This window comes from Kogia breviceps, chromosome 5 (assembly GCF_026419965.1).
Source record: "Kogia breviceps isolate mKogBre1 chromosome 5, mKogBre1 haplotype 1, whole genome shotgun sequence".
NCBI classification, from domain to species: Eukaryota; Metazoa; Chordata; class Mammalia; order Artiodactyla; family Physeteridae; genus Kogia; species Kogia breviceps.
This window is the reverse complement of record NC_081314.1, coordinates 139,320,219-139,345,804: the sequence shown is the minus strand read 5'-3', so window position 1 is coordinate 139,345,804 and position 25,586 is coordinate 139,320,219. Positions and strand designations below refer to the sequence as shown.

At 47.1% G+C, this 25,586-nt stretch overlaps 1 protein-coding gene and 1 long non-coding RNA gene across 3 annotated transcripts in view; one reads left to right on the top strand and one right to left on the bottom strand.

Moving 5' to 3' along the window:
• Positions 1 to 25,586, top strand: part of RCAN1 (regulator of calcineurin 1) — a 95,937-nt gene that overhangs the window by 62,094 nt on the left and 8,257 nt on the right. The window contains exon 1 of one of the 2 annotated variants that reach the window (XM_059064471.2): positions 24,568 to 24,992. The exons of the other annotated variant lie outside the window; for it this stretch is intronic. Within the exon in view, the coding sequence (XP_058920454.1) occupies positions 24,906 to 24,992 (87 nt within the window). The 5' untranslated portion in view covers positions 24,568 to 24,905. Of the gene's footprint in view, positions 1 to 24,567; positions 24,993 to 25,586 lie in introns of those variants that run through there. 2 annotated transcript variants of the gene reach the window in all.
• LOC136794280 (uncharacterized) lies at positions 16,976 to 24,617 on the bottom strand. Its single transcript, XR_010840848.1, has 3 exons — positions 24,369 to 24,617; positions 21,281 to 21,492; positions 16,976 to 17,426 (listed from the first exon to the last, which is right to left on the bottom strand). It is a non-coding gene; the product is annotated as an uncharacterized lncRNA (long non-coding RNA).

The following is a 25,586-nucleotide window of genomic DNA, read 5'->3' as shown; positions in this document are numbered from 1 at the left end:
TCTGCCCTGTGGGCCTCCCGGCTCCTCAAGGAACCACGGTAGAGTCATATCTGGGCCCCAACACCTGGCCTAGGCCATGCCTGGCCTATGGTAGATATTCAACGAACGGATGAATTTCAGAAGCACGTCAGCCATCAAGGCTACTGACCGCCCATGCCCTGTCATTTTCTCCACCCTGTGCAGCCCCTTTAGGGGCTGCTGCTCTAGATCCCACTAGTAGAGTTAACCCTCATCTTTTCGCTTTTAGGTATATTGGAAGCAAGGCGGTATTGTGCAGTGAGGGTTTAACCTGGACTGGAGGGGCACCAACGCCACCTTGGCCAGGAGAGAGTATTAATTTTCCACGTTTACCTCCACAATTGGTCCTTTGGGGGTCTTAGGCGCCCACCACTAATACTGATTTCGAGCAACCACAGCACATCGTGGAGTAGCTGCATCTTCAAACTCACCTAAACCACCAGGTGCAAAAGTGACCACTGCTATGAAGAAATAAAAATAATCATTATACAGAGTTATAGACTGTCCTAGAAAGCGCTTTCGGGCAGATTTCGCCTCTTTGAACGCAGGCTGCCCATAACCCTGGCTGCTGGCCATCTGACTCGACTTTCCCCCGGTACCTTTGAGAGCCACTGACAGCCTGAGTCAGAAGACGCCAGGACCCAAACGGAGCAGGCGTGGACACGGCGCCTTGGTCATTGGCCGAAGACACACGGCTTCGTTTCATCATGTAGGAGGGAGACAGGAGAGAGCATGAACACAGAAGGCAAATGACGGGGAGCCTCAGACAGGACGATTTGGCCATATCCCGGCATCCAGCAAACGAAATCTTACCGTCCCTCTCCTCGTTGTTGACCACAAGGCAGTTTGTTGGCAGCGCAAGTCCGCGAAATCACGGAACCTACACAAAATAAGAAACAAGCCTACAGAATAAGCGCAGAGAGGAGAAGCATGCCTTTCTTTGTAATTGCTTTGTACCGTGATAGCCTTTCGCTTGAATTTACAGTATAAACTTGGAAGGAAGTTTTCTTTAGGTGGCACCAAAACAGAATTTAACATTCTTCTGCCAGCCCATTTTGCACTAGACATGAGTAGAGTTACTGAGAGATGTAGACATTCATAACAGCCTTATAAATGATCATGAATAAAGATTTTCAGTTAAAACATTATTTCTCATGATGTTAAGCAAAATATCAGTTTTATCGCAATATAAAGACAAGGATATAAAAATTACCGTAAAAAAAAAAAAAAAAAAAAAAATTACCGTAATGGGGGGCTTCCCTGGTGGCGCAGTGGTTAAGAATCCGCCTGCCAATGCAGGGGACACGGGTTCGAGCCCTGGTCCGGGAAGATCCCACATGCCATGGAGCAACTAAGCCCGTGCGCCGCAACTACTGAGCCCGCGTGCCTGCCGAGAGCCCGTGCTCTGCAACAAGAGAAGCCACCGCAATGAGCGGCCCGCGAACCACAATGAAGAGTAGCCCCCGCTCGCCGCAACTAGAGAAAAGCCCGCGCGCAGCCACGAAGACCCAGCACAGCCAAAAATTTTTACAAAACAGATAAATAAGTTAAAAAAAATACCGTAATGATATTTAAATTATATCTCCATAAAGCCATTTAAAAAGTACTAAGCTCAACTGGCTGATATAGAGAACAAACGAGTGGTTACCAGTGGGGAGAGGGAACGGGGGAGGGGCAAGGTAGGGGTAGGGGATTAAAAGGTACAAACTGTTAGTATAAAATAAGCTATAAGGGTATATTGTAAAACACAGGGAATGCAACCAATATTTTATAATAACTATAAATGGAGTATAACCTTTAAAACTGTGAATCACTATATATACATCTGTTACTTATATAATATTGTATAGCAACTATACTTTAATTTTTTTAAAAAAGTTCTATGCTCATATTTCACACATTTCAGTATTGCAGAGAATTTAAATCCTGAGCAGGTACTGACTTAACCTTTTTGATCACTTTTACCCTTTTGAAACCTGCACTTTCCCAAGTTTAAATTTGAAAACTCCACCTTCCCAGTTTAAGAGGTCATTAAAGAGCTTTTGCAGAAATCAGAGAGATGCCATGTTGTTAAGCAAACTGATTCGACTGTTGTACGTTCGTTTCAGAAATCTGAATCTTCCAGCACATATCTAACCATGCAAAACAAATTTCATATGTAGCTTTGAAAGCAAACGGCACCCTGTAATTATAGCACATTGAATGTCTTAATTCAGTGTTTCTCACCAAGTGATAAAGTGCAGTTCTTAAGAACATGAGCTTAGAATCCATAGACTTTGGTTCAGAGTCCTGTTCCAAAGCTAAGTGAGAGTGAGCCTCCTTAGTTCGGGCTGCCGAAACGAAACTCCATCGTCTGGGTGGCTTGAACAATAGACGTGTATTTCTCACAGTTCTGGATTCTGGAAAGTCTAGGATCAGGTGCACGCACGACACGGGCTCTGGTGAGAACCCTCTGCACCTTGCTGGTGAGGCTTCAAGATGCTGTGTCCTCATGTGGCAAAGAGAGAGTGAACTCTGGTCTCTCTCCCTCTTCTTGTGAGGACCCTAGTCCCATCGTGGAATCTCTCCCCTATGACCTCATCTAAACCTAATCACCTCCTGAAGGCCCCACTTCCTAGTACCATCACATTGGGAGTTTGGGCTGCAACATATGAACTTGGCGGGGACACAATTCAATCCGTAGCAGTGGGAGAGGTACTTAGTTTCTCTCATTCTCCTGGTTTGGGCTGCAACATATGAACTTGGCGGGGACACAATTCAATCCGTAGCAGTGGGAGAGGTACTTAGTTTCTCTCATTCTCCTGGCCCCTTCATGACAGGTTTTTACTTTTTCCGCTGGGACCATCGTTTCCAAATTTTCTGTCTCCTAGAGGGTATTTGCCTACACGGCAGGGAGCAGCTGAGGAGAGAACTGTGGAGATAATAGGTCACCCATGAAAGCTCTTCTCTTGGCTCCACTGGAAATGGCCCGATCTCTCGGGTGTGCTGGGAGAGTCCCCATGCCTGGGCTCGGGTCCTGAGATGCCCGGGTGCTGGGGACCCTAGTCCTTCCCTGACACCGCTGCCCCTTGGTTCTGGGGGTGGCGTGGCTGCAGCCTGGTGGAAATCTTTCCATGACCCTTTGGGTTCCAAACAAAACACCGCCACCAAAATCCGCTGTCTTGCTCACTTTCAAAAGCAAGGATCCCAATACAGAGGTTGTGGGAAATGTTCATTCATGCAGGTATGTCCCTGTTATCCAGAAAGTCATTTTTAACAAGTCATGCACTTATGACTAATCATTTCTCCACCTCTTAAATTTTCCAGATAGGACATAGTAATGGGACAAGCTACTTATACCCTTCCTGTTTCCCCTTTTAGTGGGAAAGACACATTGTTTCCATATCTAAAATGGAATTGAACGTTTCTTATAAAATACACATCTCAGGGAAAAACCCATCGCTATTTTGAACACGCTTCCTCCTATTCTTCAGTTCCTGGTGCGGTGGGTGTCGCTTATGCCCTCTGACTTCTACTTTCTGAGCTGGAGAGTTACAATAAAGTATTTGAGAGCCCTGTGTTTATCTTCACGCTACAAAGACAGTTTTAAGCTAGGGCGATTTTTCTTTCATGTTCACATGTGTAGCACCTTCTTTGTATCTGCTTCTAAAATAAACAGTAGTTCCACGCCTGTTGACAATATAATAGCAGCATTATTGGGATCTTTCAAATAATTTAATGCTCAATTATCCCAGTAAATGATTTTAAGTGAAAGCCTGCCTAGTGTGAAACAAAGAAAACGTTTTTTACATTTAAAACAAAACAAAACCTAACGGAAAGGAAGAAACCGTGAACAAGTAATCGAGTCAGTATTTTTATGTCATTTCCTCTTAGAGCCAAAATTTAGTAAGTTCTCAGCCTGCTGGCAAATGTTTGGAGCGGGAGGTTGTTCTTAGGCGGAGTTTGGGGGTTGTTTTAATGGAAAGAGTGAACTTTTGCCTGATGTGATTTCTAGGCATTTTCTGAGTCACCAAAATGTTCGTTACCCATTTTATTTCTGTAAATCACTTTCTTTTACCATCCTGCTAATGATCCAAGAGCATGTCACATCTCTGAGGGATTTCATCGTATTCAAGATGCACTGCAATCTCCCAACATTTTTCCATGTGTTCAACTGAGCAGTTGAGGCTTGCACAATATCTCCTTTGGACCCAGTTGAAATGACACGTTTCAAAGGAGCTCTATATTAAAAGAGGTCATTCCTTCCTGTTGAACAAGACATTAAGTGAATGTGTGTGGCGCGCCGGGGCTGTTCTTAGGACGTTAGGACAAACCGGCTTGATTTTAGATACCAGAATTCTAAAATCCTCCTCTCAGCGACGTTTGCAGATCCGTGGGTGACGACGCCGGGGTTGCAGCAGCGACTCGGGGAGAGCTGCTGGCATCTGGGAGGGGGTCACTGAAACAGTCTAGAATGCAAAGGACAGGACCCCACAGGAGCATCTGTTTTGTCTAAAGCGTCGCGAGTGTAAGCGTTGAGAAACACTGAGACAAGCCATAGGCTTGCAGACCCTTAGGACATAAAGCATCTTCCCGTATCCATTCCTCTCCCCCGTTCTTCACAGGGGCAGGCTGAGCGAACTCATCTCTTTTCTCAATGTTCTTTCACCCGTGTCCCACAGTGCAGCAGCTTCCATCAGAAACCGCAAGGAGCCCAAGATGCACTTCCTCATTTCCAAAGTGACCTTAGTCACGGCTCAGATCGGTTTTGGGTGGGGATCCACCGTACGTCACTGGTACAAACTTTTGTTGGAAAATGTCAAGCCGGGGTTCGGATTGTCCTCCGGCCGGGTTTTGGAAGGGAGAGTGGCACGTGCTGGCCAGCCCACGCAGCCCATTGTGTGATGCTGTCGTCTCCCGGCCAGAGCCAGAAGCAAACTTGAAGTGACCTGACATGGAAACAAAGCCGGGGGTACAGGAGAGCTGCTCTTGTGACTCTGCTTTGCTCTCGTCTCCCGGTTTAGCTCACATCCCACTGCGAAGTCGCCGGGGCTGCTGACCCAGACGGCCAGTAAGCCCACCCCCAACTGCAGGCACAGAGCACCGGAAAGGTGGTCCTAGTGGTTCTCACACGGCTGACAGCGCCGGAGAAGAAGCTTCGTCCACATACCAAATGCCTCCATCTATCGAACTGCCCACCGGCCTTCAGGGATGGATCCTGGAGTTCGTGTAGCACAGCCTTACAAGGCTTCCCGACCTGCACCCAGTGGTACCCTGGGCTCCCGTTCTTCCACACGCATCACTCATGCTGCTGTCTGCTAAGACTTAAAGGGTAGTTCCGAGTACCGGCCTTTCACTCTGACCTAAAGTGGGTTCTTCCCGAGAGCAAGGCGGTGTTCCTTCACCTGCTCTCTCTCGGAGACCAGCTTGGCTCCTTGGACAGGGAAGATGCTGAGAGAGATGCTTATTGAATGACTAAGGAAAGGAATCCCCAAATCAGATTTTCCCTCACTCACTCATTTACAAGTCTTCAAAGCTACCAGGGGCTTCCCTGGTGGCGCAGCGGTTGGGAGTCCGCCTGCCGGTGCAGGGGACACGGGTTCGAGCCCCGGTCCGGGAGGAGCCCACGTGCCGCGGAGCGGCGGGGCCCGTGCGCCACACCTGCTGGGCCTGCGCTCTGGAGCCCGCGAGCCACAACCGCTGAGCCCGTGTGCCGCAGCCGCCGGGGCCCGCGCGCCTGGAACCCGTGCTCCGCCGCAAGAGGGGCCACCGCGGGGGAGAGTGGCCCCCGCTCGCTGCGATTGGAGGGAGTCCGCGCACAGCCCGCGCGCAGCGGGAAGACCCCACGAGCCAAAAATAAATACATTTTTAAAAAGAAAGCGCTACCAGATATCTTTTTCTTTTCTTTTCTTTTTTTTTTTTTTTCTAAATTCCTCTTTTTAGATCAGTATTTTGGAGTTGACAGAGAGCGCGTGGTCATTAATTCATTCGGTCATTCAGTCAACAGAGAGTCGCTGAGCCGGGACCCGGGCAAGATGTGGCGGTGTGGCCAGCAGCAGGAATGTCATTTTCCAGCCCCAGACCCCAGACCGATTACCGTTGTCATATGTGCCAGGAAGGAAAAGGAGTACTTAATCGAGGGCTTCCCCGTGTCTGGGGGGGCCAGGGGCAGCTTCTCTGAGGAGTGATGTTTATATTGTTATTCAAGTAGGACTCAGCCCAGAGCAGACGTGGGAGATGCCCCAGGCAGACAGCAGCCCGGATAAAGGTTCTGAGACCTAAAGACCGGCCTGGGCAGCATCGATGAGCCAGGACAGTGGCCGGAGCTGGACTGTGTCGAGGGCGGGACCTGCACCAAGAGGCAGCAAGAGCCACTCGTGGTCAAGATGCCCGGTTTTCTCCTGCAAGCAAATGGAGGCCATAGAAGGGCTGACGGAGAGAAGGACAGGCCATTTCTAACACCCAAGTTGGGAACGTCTCGGAGAAGAGGGCGTGGCAGTGCGTTTTCTGAGCTCCCTTTCCAGCATCCTTCCCAAGACACGCCCTCCTTCCTGCGCTCCAGGTCCTGTCTGTGGACCATCCTGCAGAGAATTGGGCGGAGCTCCCAGCCATGCCTTCAGAGAAACAGGCTGCCCTAAGCTCACGCAAAAGCGTCCTGGGCCATCCGCACATGTTACCCTGCCCCAGGACCCTCAGGAGAGCCCACCGTGTAGGAGTCCTCACAGGAGTAGAGGGGGTGGGGGGAGGGGGAGGACTCAGGAACCAACCAGAGAGATGGAAAGAATGATGCAGGGTAAGAAACGAGCAAGGATTTTAAAAGGAGTGAGAAATCATAACAAATATGTCAGATACGAATCCAGCTAAATCCGTAAGCACTTTGAACGTCCATAGTCAAATGCACCAATTAGAAGACAGAGATTGTGACAGTGGATCAAGAAACAAGGCCAACCATATATTGTCTATAAGAAAACCCACTTTAAATATAAAGGTACATATAGATTAAAAATTAAATGGGTGGATAAAATAAACCATGCTAACACTAATCAGAAAAAAGAGTCCAAAAAATAAAAAATAAAAATAAAAAAAGCTGCGAGAAGTGAGAAGGATGCAGAAGGATGAAATGGAGGAAGATGATAAAGAGGACAAAGGCAGGACCAGTTCCCCTGACTCCCCACCCCTGTGCCAGGCCCCGTGCTGAGTTCCGGGCATGGCTTTACAGCCTCATAACCACCCAAGGAGGTCGGTCCTGCTTTGATAGTTTCAGAGACTCTGGTCTACCTGCCCCTGTTGGCAGCTTCCCAGATGATGGGATGTGGTTCTGTCTTCCCTGGCCCACTTCCCTTAGCACTTTCCTTCTGTGCTGCTTTATGGCTATTAGCTCCAGCTGCCCTGGACTCTTAGGTTGAAGGGGAAAAGGGAAGTCTGCATGGACCCCTTGTCGGGTGTTTGCAGAATGTCCAGGGATCAGTCCTATCTTACACCTGAAAAGGGCACACCTGGAAGATTTTGTGCGTTCGTGCTTTTTAAAACTTTTTCAAATGCAACAAAGGAGCAGAAAGATCCTTAGAATATATGATAAGACAACCGCAGCTGCTGCCCACCCCACCTAATGGCGCCAGGCCCGGCTGTGTGGGCCCCTCATGGACACCAGAGGTGCTCCAACTTGAGCGTGCCTCGCAGGCACCTGGAGGGCTTGTTAAAACACAGAGCTTCTGATTCAGTAAATAAATTCTTAGCTGCATAATGAAATGCCATAAATTGAGTGGCTTAACACCACACCCGCTTATTAGCTAATAGCTGACAGGTCTGTAGTCAGAAGTCAGGGTGTGGCATGGTTGCCTTCTCTGCTCTGGGTCACAAGGCTAGAATCGAGCCATAGGCTGGGCTGCCTTCCTTTCTGGAAGTCTGGGGAAGAATCTGCTTCTGGGAACAGATGCCTGTTTCCTTCCGGGACTATCCTCTCTCCGAGAGGCCACTCACATCCTTGCCACGTGGCCCCCTCCTCCTTCAAGCCAGCAACAAGGGGTCTCTCCTCCCACACATCAGATCTCTGCCTTCAGAAGGAGCCTGGTAGCTATTAAGGGCTCAGCCTAGCTAATCTACCTTTCACAAACCGTGCTGTGTGGGACTTCCCTGGCGGTCCAGTGCTTAAGACTCCTTGCTCCCAATGCAGGGGGCATGGGTTCGATCCCTGGTCAGGGAACAAAGATCCCGCACGTTTGCAGCACCTCCCGCCCGGCCCCTCCAAAAAAAAAAAAAGTTAAAAAACAAAACAAAACATTGTGCTGTGTAACAACCTAATCATGGGTAAAATCTGTCATGGCCATGGTCCTGCCCGCCATGTCCCCCGGGGAAGTGGGGGAATGGGCCATTTTCGAATTCTACCAGCTACAGTAGGTGAGGCAAAATTTTGCACTTCTAACACATTCCCAGGTAATGAGATGCTGCTGCTCTGGAAATCACATTGTGAGAACTACTTACCTACGCTAATTCCACCACCTTTGACTTAGATCGAGCCTAATTTACAGAAGAAGAAACTCGGAGTTTTAAGTCTAGAGGTAATATTTGAAATTCATAGCAACTAGTAGCTTGTGGGCACCAACCATTCAGAAGGGATGTCAAGGCAATCAGGCCAGATTCTGGCCATGTATAACCACCGTGGTCTCGCTGGCTGGCACCCATTGATGGATGGTCCCCAGCAAGCAAGGGCTGGAGTCGGTACTCATACCAGAGCCGGGGCTTCGGCTACTCCACAAGCTGAGATGAAGGAGAAAATGTCCCACCAATGCTAAGTCAGGAGACGAGGAATAAAGAGATGATTTATTGATTCTAAAACCCATCTTCTTTTCATTCTGTCTACTCCATGTTCTATAAAGCCACCTTCCTCAAGGTTAAAATCTGGATTCGTTTCCTACTGCTGCTGGAGCAAAGTACCACAGATTTAGTGCCTGAAACCACACAGGTTTCTTATCTTACAGTGCTGGAGGTCAGAACTCCAAAACCAGTCTCAGTGGGCTAAAATCAAGAATCTGTGTCCTTGACTTTTTCTAGGTTCTAGAGGCTACAGCGTTGGTTCACAACCCCATATCACCATGATCCCTGCTTCCAACGTCATGTCTGGGTCCAACCCTGATGACCCTCCTGCCTCCTTCTTATAAGGACCTTCCCCCCCGACGATCCAGGATCGTCTCCCATCTCAGCGTCCTTAAGGACCCTGTGCCTGCAAAGTCCCCTCTGCCATGTGAGGTCACGTGTTCAGAGTTCCAGGGATTAGGACGTGGATGTCTGAGAGGCCATTCTTCAGCCCACATTTCTGCGGATCACAACGGCAGACACTCCCAGAACTTCCTCTGTGCCGAGCCCTCGTTAGATAATAGGCCATTAATGTCACAACCACCCTATGAGATAGGTTCTGTTATTGTGATCCTCCTTTTACCGACAAAGAAACTGAAGCACGTGGGAGTTAAGAACCTTGCCCAAGGTCACACAGCTAAGAAACAGCAATGCCAGGGCTCCAACCCAGACAGGCTGGCTCCAGAGTCTACACTCCTCCCCACGATGTTATGTACCTCTCGCCGATGGACGCCATTTATATAAATGGCAAGAAGCCAAAGTCACCATCCTAACCTCAACCCCTCACCTACCCTTCCTCTAACTCCCACTCTGCCCGTTAAGGATCCTACTCTGGGTGGGAAAGCAGTCAGTCATTTTGGTCTCTCCTTCCTTGCTTTCCAAGTCTAATCGGTTACAAAGGCCTTGTCACTTCTGCCATCTCTGAAATGTTGTTCCAGTTACTATTGCTGGGAAACAAACCACCCAGAACTTAAAGGCTTAAAGCGGCACCAATCCTGTATTTTGGTCATGAATCTGCAATTCGTGCAGAGATGTGTCTTCCCTCCTCCATGTGGCGTCTGCTGGGTTTGCTTAGCTGGACGCCAGGGAACCCACACTCAAGATGTCACACTCACATGGCTGGCAAGTCGGTTGGGAGCTCAGCCAGGGCTTTGGGCCAGGGGCCTCAGTTCCTCTCCACGTGGGCCTCTCCACGGGCTGCCTGGGCTTCCCGTAAACATGGTGACCAGGCTCCAAGAGAACAAGGCAGAAGTGCATGGCTTTTTATGACCTGGCCTCGGAAGTCATATGGTGTCCTTTCCACCATACAGTGTCTGTTGAGACACTCACAAATGCCCTCCCACATTCAAGGGTGGAGGAGACACACCCCTCCCCTTGATGGGGGAATGGCAAGGTTCTACAAGAGCATGTGGGATAGGAGGTTTGTGTCAGCTGTCTTCAGAAAATGCCATCTGCCAGAACTGCCTTGACAGTAGCTCCCTGCGTCCTCCTCTGCTCGCACACTGATGGATACATTATTCCCCAAGCCCCAGTTTGGCTATGTGAACTGACAGAAGACTTTTGTCTAATACGTTCCATTTATTTTGATATTTTTACCAAAATATTAAAAATGTAGCCACATGTATTGCACGAATCGTTTGTATTTTAGGAATAAATCGAAGTAGCAAAAGTAGGATTTCCCAAGAAACCCAGGACATGAGATGAACAAATACCAACACTTAACCAGTGCCGTGCCAAGATGCAGGCACTCAAAGAAATTTGTTGACAGTGAACAAACTGTATATGTCTTTTAATAAAAGCAGCTCCTTATTCGATCCTTCACGGTAGTGGATGAAGGAAATGTTAACTTTCCTAATACCTTTTATTCAAGTAGTAATGAGAAAATACAGGGATGTATCCTTTCCCCACCTATTTAAAATCTAACCCCATTCTCAAGGACTTAATCCCCAGGACTTTCTGTAATTGGATTAATGGGGTATTGAGATAGGATCATCACTGATTACCACCCTCCACCTCCAGTATCCTGAGCTCTTACTGCCTGCGACACAGATGGCACTCATGCATGTTATCACGTCACTGGAGTAGCAGTCTTATCTCCCAAGCTTCAATCTTAAGCCCCTGTAAGGCCAGGCACTGTGGCTCAGGCTTTTGAACCCCCTCGTAGAGTACTGGACACCTGGTAATGGCTTCGTAAGAATTTCACGATTGATTTGACTGCGTGCTTGAAGGAAGAGTCATGCCCTGCTCTTCTCTGTGTCTGCAGTGAAGGGTCAGGTACTTAGCTGCACGCTTTATTCAACAAATATTTACGGAGGGTCCTAAGTGTTCCAGGGTCCATGACTTGGTCTGCCCTTAGTTTAGTGGAGGAAACCAGTTAAAATATGATAAACACTAAGAACTAGAGGTTCCCAGTGTTATGAGAATATGTAATAGGTGTAATTTGACCCAGCGGTGGAGTTCGAGAAGGCGCGACAAGGAGTAGATCCTTGTTAAATGGTGGTTGAACAAGAAACAAATGAGTGATTTTCTTTAGGCGTGGAAGTCTGTTCTTAACGCCAAACAGCCCAGACAAGAATCTGCTCAATGTAGAGGCTCGAAAAGCGTGCATCGCATATTCAGGTAGGCAACACCCGGCCCCAGAAGAGCCCACCTGTCCAAGGAATTCTTCCCTATAACTGACTTGCTTCGTGGAACTTTCCCCTTAGTGATGCCTTCCATTGAGGCTGAGACTTTGATCTCCAGAAGCTGCTGATTAAATACAAATTCTCTGGGAGGTCTTATACATTAAATAGCCGTCGTCATTAGCGCAGTCATGGTAAAAAGTTCAGTAGGTACATTCCAGTCTTGTTACAAGGGAGACGCGGAGGGCAGGACTGTCCCAGGGAGAGGGGAAAAAAAAAAAGACCTGAATGTGATTCTGAGACAGAAGAACAGAGAAAAAAAAAACACAGATGAGGAAGCAGTAGATGTGGTGACATGACAGTGAGAGGAAAGAACTTGATCGTTTTGCTCTGAGAAAGCATCACCCTTGGGAACATTTGAAAGACCCAGATGGGAGATTTTCCCCCCACGATCAGATATTCTCTGGTGGCCACACTCTGGAGCCTGCAGAATGTGCCACGTGAGGTCTGCTCACACTAAGGCAGTGCTCAGCCTAGCGACCCACACGGAGGAGCCGGACAGAATCACAGGACCCTGCGCTGGCCAGTGCATGACCTCGACTCCGTGGAGACTGGTTGAGCCCATACAGCTGATGAGTTGGGCTTTTCACCAGATAAAGATGGCTGGCAGGAGAGCTTATCAAAGAAAAGCAAAATAAATATTTTCTGGTGAAATCCCTGTCTTTAAAGGTATTTAAGTAAGACATGGGATTCTTCCAACAGTTGGCACTCCAAAATATTAATGAGTTAAAAATACCAGGTTTGGCAATAAATGCTGGAGAGGGTGTGGAGAAAAGGGAACACCCTTGCACTGCTGGTGGGAATGTAAATGGATACAGCCACTACGGAGAACAGTGTGGAGGTTCCTTAAAAAACTACAAATAGAACTACCATACGACCCAGCAGTCCCACTACTGGGCATATACCCTGAGAAAACCATAATTCAGAAAGAGTCATGTACCAAAATGTTTATTGCAGCTCTATTTACAATAGCCAGGACATGGAAGCAACCTAAGTGTCCATCAACAGATGAATGGATAAAGAAGATGTGGCACATATATACAATGGAATATTACTCAGCCATAAAAAGAAATGAAACTGAGTTATTTGTAATGACGTGGATAGACCTGGAGTCTGTCATACAGAGTGAAGTAAGTCAGAAGGACAAAAACAAATACCATATGGTAACAGATATATATGGACTCTAAGAAAAAAAAATGTCATGAAGAGATTAGTGGTAGGACGGGAATAAAACACAGACCTACTAGAGCATGGACTTGAGGATATGGGGAGGGGGAAGGGTGGGCTGTGACGAAGTGAGAGAGTGGCAGGGACATATACACACTACCAAACGTAAATTAGATAGCTAGTGGGAAGCAGCCACATAGCACAGGGAGAGCAGCTCAGTGCTTTGTGACCACCTAGAGGGGTGGGATAGGGAGGGTGGGAGGGAGGGAGATGCAAGAGGGAAGAGATACCAAAACATGTATATGTATAACTGATTCACTTTGTTGTAAAGGAGAAACTAACACACTATTGTAAAGCAGTTATACTCAAATAAAGATGTTAAAAAAAAAAATACCAGGTTTGGGAATGGTGCATAACGAATTAAAATTCATGACACCAGACTGCTGTGCAAACAAAGGAGTAGATTTCCTCTCTAACCTTCCACCTTACTTAGTGTATCTGTTAACCATGGTTTCCTTGACCATTGATATAGCACATATAGTAGCGGGAGGGGAAAGAGAAAAGCCGTCTTGTTATTGCAAAAGTAATAAATGTGCGTTGTAGAAATTCTAGTAAGTCCAAAGAAGCGAAGAAGGGAAACACTGCAATCTTCTTTAATACTAACATGCATGTGTTTTCTTTTCACCAAAATGGAGTCACAACAGTAAACACTGCTTTGAAACCCGCTTTTTTTTTTTTTTCTTAACAGCAAGTTGTGAACATCTTTTTATGTTGTTAAGCAGTTTTCACTTCCTTCCTGTGAGGTGTGAGTGGGATTATAGTTTATTGATTCGGCATATTTATTAGCTGGTCACTGATAGGACGGTTAGCTTATTCTAATGTGTTATTTGCATAAAGAACGTTGCAGGGAATGTAGTTGCATCTAACTCTTTGCCCACAGCCCCTGAGGATTTCCTTAGAATAAACTCCTAGGAGGGAAACGGTTGAGTCAATATTCAAGGTTTTCATTGACCCGGTTTACGCTGAAAGTTTAAACTATCGAGTGTACTACAGTTCACTACCATATATATTCCTTTAGAAGTTCCTCACCTGGGGAGATGAGCTAATGATTTGGAGTGGAATCAGTCGTATTTTCATGGTGTCCAGTTTAAAGTCTGTCATATTTGTGAGAAAGTTCAGATGATTAGCTTAGGGTGCAGAGCTTTGAATTTGGGTCTTGCTGGTTCGTTGACTTTGGGTCTGTTTCATTGGTTGGTTGGTTGAGGGACACAGTGACACACTCAGGTCCCTTCAAGAATAATGGATTTGTCCCCCAGCTGCCCTGTCACTTGGCCCGCTTTGGGGATGACTTCAGCTGAGTGCCACCCCCCTAAGTCCCCTCCTTCTCAAGGCACCGCCCCCATCCCAGAGCTGACCAATGTAGGGTATCGAGGCCCACCCCTTCTGCTCCAGTGAGGGTCATCCTGTCTTCAGAACACCCCGCAGGACCAGCGAGGCTGCCAGTGGGACCACGTGGTAGCCTGGCTCTCCCTCTGCTCGGCCCCCCTTTTCTCCCCTCGCCTCCGCCTCCCTCTCCTTCGCTGGGTGCTGATCCCAGAAGAACCCCCTAATAAACCGCCTGCACAGGAAGCTCTGTCTCAGAGGATAGCTCTTGGGTTTTTGGTTGGTTGGGGGGTTTATAAGAGCAGAAGCGGCGCTCAGCAGACCCTGGCAGTTGATCACTGTTATGTGCCGCGTAATTTCTCCTCCACGGGGCCAGTAATGCCACCACGACCTCCCTCGGCATGGAAGCGCCAGGGCAGCTCAGACTCAAGGCTGAAGTCAGCCTCCGTCTTCCTGAGAGTTAGTTCAACATAAGAAGATTGATCAAACTGTATCCTAGAATCTTACAAGAGCAGTTTAAAATGCCGTCTTCTCGGGCTTCCCTGGTGGCGCAGTGGTTGAGATTCCGCCTGCCGATGCAGGGGACACGGGTTCGTGCCCCGGTCCGGGAGGATCCCACGTGCCGCGGAGCTGCTGGGCCCGTGAGCCGTGGCCGCTGAGCCTGCGCGTCCGGGGCCTGTGCCCCGCAACGGGAGGGGCCACAACAGTGAGAGGCCCGCATACCACACACCAAAAAAATAAATAAAATAAAATGCTGTCTTCTCAAAATGATCTTTTGAAAAACTATGTTTTTTTTTTTTTCGGTACGCGGGCCTCTCACTGCTGTGGCCTCTCCCGTTGCGGAGCACAGGCTCCGGACGCGCAGGCTCAGCGGCCATGGCTCACGGGCCCAGCCGCTCCGCGGCACGTGGGATCTTCCCGGACCGGGGCACGAACCCGTGTCCCCTGCATCGGCAGGCGGACTCTCAACCACTGTGCCACCAGGGAAGCCCGAAAAACTGTCTTAAAAGCCACACCCTGAGAATACCTGGATCTCAGTCTACTTTTAGATCATCTTCCCAACCGTGTCACTGAATATTGGTCGTGACACAACCCTTCTGTCTTCACTCATCGTAAGCCGGTTCTATAGAAATCCGTACGATCTGATTCTCAGTCGTGCTGTGTGCCTCCCTGGTACGGCCCAGTCATGTCGCCCTAACAATTGCTAAAGAAACCAACTGTGGTTTGTAAACGTTTGAGCGGAATCTAGGTCAGCCCTATCATAACGTCCCCACCATTCACTTGCATGAGAGTATAAGTTCAGGAGTAGAGAGAACATCCTGCAAATGCCGGGGTAGTCACCCGTAGAAATGTGTTGAGCCAGAAAAAAAATAAAGAATTGCTGCGTAAGGAGCGAGGGACACACTCTCTCGATGTATTATTTGGAGTAGATTATTTGACACAGAACATTTTGAGCCACGGGGATATGGATGGGTAAGCTGCTTTGTGCATATCCTACCTCTCGGTATCTGGCTCAAAGCAGGTGACTAATCTATTTTTGATGACTTACTAAATTAAGCCAGAGGCCAAAAACTCAGATGATTTTGGGGGTCCAGAGCGCCGGGGCCATTGGTATTCGAAAAGCAGGGGCTTAGCCAAGGGTTCAGCCATTGCCAAGCCGGCCCCTGGGCCCGTTATTGTCATATCTTCCTTTTTTTTTTTTTTAATCCCAAAGAAACCAGAAATTCTATTTCTATGTGAAACCTCCGAATTTTTAAATATTGACAACTAATATTTTTATTCGGGGGGAGGGGGGCTGCCAGTTCCCAACCGGTAAACTAACCTGGCCATTCTAGACTTGATGGAAAGGAGGCAGCTCTCACTTCTCAGATGCTCTGGTGCAAAGATGGGTGTGCAAATTTTAAGTCACTTGCCATAAACAGCCCAATTTTCCTAATGAACAAAGCTGGCATGATAGTTCTTGCTTTTCATGGTGAAAAGCATGATATCCAAGTTGTGGTGGTGCCTTGTTTGTCCTGTGTTTATAGTTTCTTGTTTGCTAAGTACGTTTTGAATCACTGTGTTACCTGCATGGAGGTGACAGGAGATAGTTCCTCGGGCAACTTATCAGACTTTTAAATAACCCTCAAAGAAGGCAATATCAGTGTGAAAAGACAGCGTAGGCAGTGGTGATGTCAGTAACTTCCCAACAACAGACACGGAAATGGGGCCTGGGGGTGGTAATGGAAACAGTAGGTAAGAACACGTAATACTTTTCTCTTCTCCCAAACTTGGCAAAACAGCGATTTCTGAGCTGAGATCCTGAGATTGAAAACTGAGTGTGGATACAAACTCTTCGTAGCCAAAGTTATTGAAAACTGGGTTTCATACCTGGTGCTAAAGATTTACAGAGTTCGGCTTGCCTCATTCTTTTCCCTTTCCTCATTTTGACCTTCGACTCTGGTTTGGCCCGTCACTCGCCTGGTATTGAGGGGGTGTCTGCGTGCCCCCAGCGCTGTGCCACGTTCCCTGGGAGAACCTACCAGAACCAGAACAGGATCCGGGCCTGCCTCAAGGCAGCACACATGCTACACAGGGTTTTAGTTGTGTCCGTTCTTCTGAGATGAGTATGGAACATAGAATGAGAGGGAACAGGGCTTTTCCGTCAGCGTTCACACAACAGTGTCGAACTCATCCTTTGAATGTAAAGGGATTTACTGGGTGGGAATGAATCAGTCTGGGGTTGTGAAAGCTGTTTGGAGCTGGAATGGAAGATAACCAGGTCCTGGTGACTGATAAACACAAGAGCAGCCTGTCACCAGCCCACCCCTGTGCGAGGGTTCTTTTTTTTTTTTTTTTTAAAGTTGAGTTTTATTAGACCATAGTCTCCCCCAACATTCTGTTTCTTTAGCATTACTGTGTTTTTTTTTCTTTTTAAAATAAATTTATTTATTTTACTTATTTATTTTTGATTGCATTGGGTCTTCGTTGCTGCATGCGGGCTTTCTCTAGTTGCAGCAGGCGGGGTCTACTCTATGTTGCTGTGAGCAGGCTTCTCACTGCACGGGCTTCTCTTGTTGCGGAGCACGGGCTCTAGGCGTGGTGGCTTCAGCAGCTGTGGCAGGCGGGCTTCAGTAGCTGTGGCTCGCGGGCTCAGTTGCTCCGTGGCATGTGGGATCTTCCCGGATCAGGGCTCGAACCCGTGTCCCCTGCATTGGCAGGCGGATTCTTAACCACTGCGCCACCAGGGAAGCCAAGCCCCTGCACCAGTGTTCTTGTCCACGTTTTTGTCACTGCAGGATCGTGCCCTGGCTTCAGAACAGCTTCAAAGCAGAAGTGAAAATCAATCATTAAAGCAAAGTGGGTCTGGAAAGGAATAGAGTAAAGAGAACAGTTGAGGAAGGATTATGAGGAAGGCTTTGGCCCCAGCTGGCTTTAAATAAATGTTACCTCCCTTAATCCGGAGCTGCTGGTCTTCAAGTCATTAAGCATAGTTTTGATTTGCCTATGGCTATTTCTCCATCTTAAGCATTGCAAATAGTGCGTTTCCAAGAAGTGAGGGGCTGGGGGGTAACTTTCACGTACTAGGGAAAGATTGAGGTAATAAGGAAAAAAGAGTTAATGGGATTTCAAGCGCACACGGAATTTAACAAACAAGATGAAATCTTGGATGAACTGTGACCTCTCTTTTAAGGTATCGATTTGAACATACTTTCCTCCCTACCTTTCCCCAATCAGTTGGTTGTTTTATTTTAATTTATGTCGTTTCTTTCTTTCTTTTTTTTTTTGAGGGTGATTGCATTTTCCTTCATTTCCACCATAAGCTTTAACAGAGCATGATTGCCATTCTGCTAAAACATGCGTTTAGCATTTTCACCACTGCCTCCATCATTTGTGGCACTGGTGTCAATAAGCCACTTAAAAAAAAAATTAATTAATAGGAAGTTCCGTGTTACCTTAGAAATAGAAATTATTTGTATACTATCTTGTACTAATCTGTGTCAAGTATCAAATGATATTTCAGGCTTTTCCAATTTTTTTTCCAAAGTATCAAAAATGACCCAGGCTGAAGTTTAGTATTAATACCATTTCTTCTGTGTTATCCTACAGATTCAGAAGATTAATAGTTATTAAACATAAAGGTGATTTTCATTAAAGATGGTTTTCTCAGCTCAGATTTAGAATTCATAGGCATCACCCTCTGTACTGGGAGACAAGGGCACTCTCTTGTCTAAGGAGTTCTGGTTTGAACTTTCCAAGTCCCACAAAAAAAGGTTATCAGCTTTGTTTTACATTTTCTTTCGTGCAAGGCCCCTCCCTGTGGCCGAGCAGATCTTACCAGTAATAAAGCAATTCTATGAGCAGTAAATTCCTGAGCCCACATCTGGCTCTGCCCTGCTCTCCAGCCCATTCCCTCATTACCCTTCAGAGAGAACAAAAATGGAAACGCCTTTAGAAATCAGAAAGAATATTTTCCTGTTCTCTTTCTTACACGTGATCGTCACAAAAAAGCAGAAAATTGGGAATTTAATCAACCTACTGCTGAGACAATAGGCCTTCAAACATTTTTTTTTTTTCCTTCAAACATTTTTGATCATGAGCCTCATGGATGAAAGATTTTTGGTACACCTGCCAATAAAAGCATTTTATTTGTAACTTCTATACAAATTCTACTCCCTACTGTGCACCTTATAAAACACACCCTAAAATATAGGCATTTAAAAAAGACAAGTGAACATATATTAAATTGAACACGTTCTGCCCAAATGACAAAGGGCTGTCGAGACCCCGGCCGTAGACCCCTAAGGAGAGTCACAAGGCCTCTGGGAGTGTCCGGGGGTGGGGGGGGTGAGGCCTCAGAGTCTGGAGCTGGTGGTGCAGTCCCGTGCCTGGACACCCTGCGAGCCACCGTGCAGCAAGGACAGAGGAAGTACACCCCGGAATGTGACCAGCACCCGCTGAGCAAACTTGTACCTTTACCACCCCCTGCAATGAAAAGGAGGTCTTTGTTCAAACCAAAGGCACTGGAAACCCTCCAGTTAGGAACACAGATGGCCTTGGCCCTTTGATGGCTGGGGGATGCTGGCTCTTTGCCCGTCTCAGATGGACCCTCCCTGGCGTAGTCCCTGAACTTCACAAGCATTTATCCGCATCTCCAGGGAGTGGCGGGATGGGCCGTGGTGCCCTCAAGCAGCTCTCACTGTAGTAGGGAGATTGCCAGGTAAGAATATAACTAGGATGCCAGGCAGACTGCACTGAGAGCTGGGGGGTGGGGGTGGGGTGGGGGGAGGTCACAGGGGTTAAAGGAGGGAGAGAACATAAAGTCCGGAGGGGTGCCTCCTGGAGAACAGATGTTTGGTGATGGGCTTTGAAGGATGAATAGAAGTTCGGCAGGCAGAGAAGAGACTAGGGAGGAGCTGGCTGACTGAACTGAGGAAAGCAGGCAGAGCTGAGGGCTGCCTAGAGGAGTCATGGGCTCCGTAGTCAGAGGAGGTCTCGTGCCTCAGGGGTGCCTTGCCCCCAGCCTGTCCCTTCCCTCTTTTCTGAACCCAGACACTGGAGTGGTTCTGTTGCATGGAAGTTAGTTCATGCCTCTCCTCTGCTCAAAACCCTCTGATATCAGCATGCAAGCCAGAGACCTTCCAATGGCTAAAGGTCTCACGTGGCTCTGCTCCCAAACACTTTCTCCACGTCCTTCCTCTACAGCCATCCTGAGCCTCCTGCTGGGCCTGGAACATGCCAGGGGCCTTTGTGGCTTCTGTTTCCGGGCCTGAAATGCCGTTCCGGGCATCTCACATTTGCTCCGCCACTTCCTTCAGGTCTTGATGTACCCACCTGTCATCTTCTCAGGGACGCCTTGCCTGGCTAATCTTCCTTCCTCCTTTCCTTCCTTCCTTCCTTTTTCTTTCTTTCTCTCTCTGTCTGTCTTTCTCTCTTTCTCCTTTTCCCAGCTTTTCCTATCCCTCCTCTCTGCCTTATTCCCAGCACTTACCACTATCGAAACATACTATATATTTTACCCATTTATCTCATTGCTTTTCTTTTTCTTTTTTCCCATCTAGAGTGTAAGCTCCATGAGGGCAGAGGGTTTTGTCTGTCTTCATCTCTGAACCCCCAACACCTGGAACTGTGCTTGGGTGAGAGAACAAATCGGTAGATAGATGCACGGATTGACAAATGGATTAATACCAAGAGATAATCTTCCCCTTTAACCTACAGAGCAACGGGAAGTCACTGAAATCTTTACAGTAGGAGAGGAATGTGATCAAGCTCAGCTTCGGGAAGTTTTTTTTTTTTTTGTGATACGCGGGCCTCTCACTGCTGTGGCCTCTCCCGTTGCGAAGCACAGGCTCCGGACGCGCAGGCTCAGTGGCCATGGCTCACGGGCCCAGCCGCTCCGCGGCATGTGGGATCCTCCCGGACCGGGGCACGAACCCGCGTCCCCTGCATCGGCAGGCGGACTCTCAACCACTGCGCCACCAGGGAAGCCCTCGGGAAGTTTTATGTTGTGGGAATTACGCACTATTTTGGAGCAGTAAGAAATTGGCCACAGCGAGGCCACTTAGAAAGGTACTGTGGCTGCCTGAAATGGTGTGCCAGAGTGCCAGAGGTGGAGGATGCTACAGAGAACCTAGAGACCCCTCCATTGACCAGTGGGGCACGTAGGAGAGGAAGCCATCCAGGATGCCAGAGGGACTGAGAGAATGGAGATGGGGAAGTACCAAAGGGCACTGCTGCGAGGCAAAGCATAGTTCCGTGGAAGCTGCAATCAAAGGATCAGGGTGATTCCTGACTCTCCTCAACACAGTGAGACCCTCTGAACCTCAGTATCCTTACCGATGAAACGGCAACTAGAAACACAACTAACATGCCTCAACCACGGACTGTGTTTCAAGCAGTGTCCTGCACACTCCGCCTATGTCAGATTGTTCAACCTTCACTGCAACTGGGAAGTTGATATTAACCGGCTTTCCAAGTGAGGACAAGAACTGTCCCCTCAGTTAATAACACCGTTTAGACTGGGAAGTGATAAAGATGACTCAGAGAGGCCCCTGTGTTTTTCCTGTGTGCAGTGACTTAGGTTAGGGGAACAGAGCTCCGCATTATAAAAGGGAGGGTTACGAATATTAAATAACAGTAAAGCTATCCCATTATCTCAGAAGCTAAAAGCTCCATTCAAACACAAGTTTAATTGGCATTCAAGATAAACTCTCTGATACCTTTGATCTCAATCAGATTGCCATTTTCCCTCCCAGGAGATCTTTTGCAGATTTCTTCTTCTTCTTCGTTCAGCTTTGATTTGCACAGCAGAGTCAGAACTCGGCTTGTCTCTGGGGTCATTGTGTAGAAGGCTTCACTGGCGGCACATTCTTGGCGTAGTTGTAAACTCCTTGGGGTTTATAATGGGCGTGCTGAGGTCATCCTCCCTATGCTTTAAGAGTGTTGTAATGAGAATGATGGATTTCGACATAAACCTCAATTGTTCCTCATTGAAAATAGAAACTTCTTAATGAAAATATGCTCTCACTGCTTGGAGCCAGAGAAAGCAAATGCAGGTTGAAGAGATTCATTTAAGATTTTTTTTTGGGGGGGTGGGTACGCGGGCCTCTCACTGCTGTGGCCTCTCCCGTTGCGGAGCACAGGCTCCGGACACGCAGGCTCAGCGGCCATGGCTCACGGGCCCAGCCGCTCCGTGGCATGTGGGATCTTCCCGGATCGGGGCACGAACCCGCGTCCCCTGCCTCGGCAGGCGGACTCTCAACCACCGCGCCACCAGGGAAGCCCCATTTCAGATTTTTAATGGCGCGAATGGAAGAAATGCAAAACTTCTAAAGCTTTCAGCGAACTAGAGCATTTCATTTCTTCTCTAACTTCTGGTTTCTGTTTTACTATTTTAAGTGCAATTTTTAGTATGCTTTTCAAGAGTTCTAATGAGACGTTGCTGTGGGCCCTGCTTTCTTCAGATCACTTACATCCAACTTGCAAACAAGAATCAAAAAGGTACTTGCCTTTCAAACCACAAGGGAGAGACAAATACCATAGGACGTTTAGAAGTGCAAGTTCATGTCTAATAGGCGTGCAGTCGAAGAGTGGACATTCCTAGCAAGAACTGTCAGGCGAGCCGATAAAGGGAAGGCCCTCTGGGTTCAGGGACAGGTGTCTGTCCCCTTGGCCAGCCGGCGCTTTGGAGCACCGTGAAGGGTCCGTGCTCTGTACCTCTCACGCCGTGGGAAGACTGTGGTATTGGACCCTAGGTGCTATCTCTCTCAGGTATACTTTGTGACCCAGTGGTTTTTGCCAGCCTCCAATCCAGCCTCCCTACAGTTGGCCACCACTTTGAGCCCCTTTCTCTGATCTAGAAATGGAAGCACTCAAGTTCCCTAAACATGATTCAGATGGAGCCTACCATCAATTCAAAGGCACGTACAGAATTGCATGTTTGGGGAGGCTTTCTGGACAGCCTAATGAAAGATGTATCATTTATCATTTATTTCTAGGAGCAAAGACAGTTGAACCATCTTCAAATACCTCACTATTCCTTTTTTTTTTAAATCCCATCCGTATTAATGAAACCACAATTGTAAATTTGGGTGAGTCCAGTGCTGTTGTCTCAGATGAACAGAAATGTTCCAGATTTGCCCACATGACTGAGTTGGACCTTCATGTCATGAGTTTTAATAGGAGGAGGAGGAAAGGGAGGAGGAGATGGTGAAATTAACCTCCTCTTCCTCCTCTGATCTCCTTTTAACCCTTATTTGCCAAGGTGGACTCCAGGAGAAAGAGAAAAGGAGGGACAGCCGCTACGGAGGAGTGGAATGCACTTCTGTGCCTTCTACCTCCCGTGCCTTTCCCCTTGGCCTCCCATACACCCACTGCCACCCCCAGGCCACCACCAAAGCCTGCATGTGCCTCCAGGGTACGCTGCAGGCTCTGCACCGAAACGCAACCAATCCCAGGGCACAGTTCCCGGAACCAAGCACCACCCAATGGACCATTTCCCCTTGGCGTTCGATCCATGCCATACTATTTCACAGCGTCGGAAACTCTTCTAGAACATATGCACTTAGATCTCTTGGGTTGGCAGTTACGGGTGATTTGGCAAAGCAAACACCATAACTGGTCTCTTGCATAACCCTACAGCTGGCAGCAGGGCACCATGCATGGAGATTAAGCAGTGCTCACTCATCCAAGAAGACTTCGCATTTCCTTTTATGGGGGGATAAATGCTCTGGTTTGTTCTTTCCCATTGCATATATTCTTTTTGTTATTGGCTGACTTTAATGATTCTTTGAAGTTAATTTTTAAATGTGAATAGCAGGATTCCACTTAACTTTTGGAAGCTTAAGAGGTGTCTGCCTCTAGACTAGAGAATGTTTTTATAAATAATGAGGCTGCATTTAGGTGAAAATGAGTAGGAAGGACCTAGGACTCACACTGCCATAGGGACCTAAACTAGCAAAGTACTTGGAAGTTCAAAGACTTGCAGCCTTTTAATGGGATTAACAAATACATACGACTATATATAAGAGAGATAACCAACAAGGACCTACTGTTCAGCACAGGGAACTAACTATAGTCAATATCTTGTAATAACCTATAAGGGAAAAGAATCTGAAAAAGAATCGATATAGATAGGTATAACTGAATCACTTTGCTGTACACCTGAAACTAACGCAACATTGTAAATCAACTATACTTCAATTTAAAAAGTAATAAAATAGAAAGTTGGAAAAAAAGAGTTGCAGCCTTTTCAAAGAACTGGCATCCTGACATCCAGTGTGCTTCTCCGAAACCAGACATCTTACCTGAAAAAAGGCCAACTGAACTAACTTTTCAATTGTAGTGTACATTCTTTCTATTTCTTCTTCCTTTCCTAATTAAAGCAAAAACAAAACCCTTCAGTCTATGAGTCTCTAAGCTGACAACCTCTGAATGTTTCTTTTCTCAGCTTCAGAGGCTAGATCCTCTAAAATATTTTTGTATCTTTTCCCAAATTTAGCAGCTGTTAGAAAATGATCAAAGTGCTGCATATCCCCGGTTCTCAAATTACAATAATAAAGTTTTCCAATGAAAATCCTAGGATCTCTTCTCACATTCTCACTGTGAAATACAAGTGGGAATTAGGACATTCCTCCAATAAAGTTTCATCAGAAAAAAAAAAAAGGCCGCATTTCAAAATGAAGTCCACTTTTTCCTTAAAAGCAGAGTTCATTGACCAAGACTGATTTCAAAATGTTTTCTCTAATACCCCAGCATATGAAACTTTGATTTAAGCGTTCAGGAAATTACAGGGATCAAACAACTTGCCAAGACTTCGGTTTCCAGGTTTCTCCAAGCCTTGAGAGTTCCCTGGAGGCTAATTACTGTTTACTGCTGGTAGACCTTCCTCCTGTTCTTCTGTAACATTTTCCATCTTAAGAAGGGTCGTCCCATTCAGCCGAGGAGCCTGGTGACTGAGTGGCTGAATGGAATTACTACCAGTGGAAACTATGCTGCAGGAGGGGTAGATAAAGCAGCTGCAAAGCAAACCTCGGCAGTTTTTTCCATCCTCCCCAAGCAAAGTTCATTAGCATAGGGAAAATGACTAAGGTGTTGACGTCACCTCTTTCCAGTAGAAACTTACACTCTGTCTCTGCCTGCCTGCGAGCAAGCAGGACTTGACTCAGGAATATGATGTCCAAACAGGATGCTCTGGAAGCGGTGCTTTTTTTTTCCCGGTGGGGGCCGGACCTCGGTGCTTTATAAGTGAGGGCTCAAGAAAGAACCTACAGCATCTGGTAAAAGAACCTTACTTGGGGCTTGACCGCGCGGGAATTGCTGCAGCTTTCACCGTGAGAAAGCAAGATGCACTTTAGAAACGTTAACTACAGTTTTAGCTCCCTGATTGCCTGTGTGGCAAACGGTGAGATCTTCAACGAAAGTGAAACCAGGGTAAGGCTTCTGATATAATGTGATTTCGGAGAGTTTTCAAACTATTATGTTAATTGGGACTATTAGCTGAAATACTTGGTGGAACCCACCTTGTGGGTTTGGGGGTTTTGAAATACATCCGGAATGCTTTGAGCCTTGAAAATCCAAAGGTGTTGCCTGAGGAATTCACTGTGAAGGAAGTTTTAAAGCTCTCAATATTTAAAAACGGCTGCACCCCTTGACCAGTTAGTAAGGGAGGGTTTGGCGTGGTGTTTTTTTCATTCTGTGTGGGTTGTATCAATAAGTAAACTTTTGGAGGGAGGACTTTTCTGACAGGGAACAGAATGTTTCACTTTGACATTGAGAGTTCAGGATACTTTGATTTTTATCTCAGGAAATCAATATTGGAAAGATATTTGAATGTGTGCAGTAATTACAAGGGCCTGTCTTCAAGTTTCCGGATTTCTCTAGCTGGAGAAAATGCAGCCATAGCAAATAAATAATAAAACTGGACACATAACTTAAGTGTGGGTTGAGTATACCTCCTGGGAAGCAGCTCTCATTGATGGTTATTAATATAATTAGTAATTTTAATTACTATGCTTTTCTTCTTCA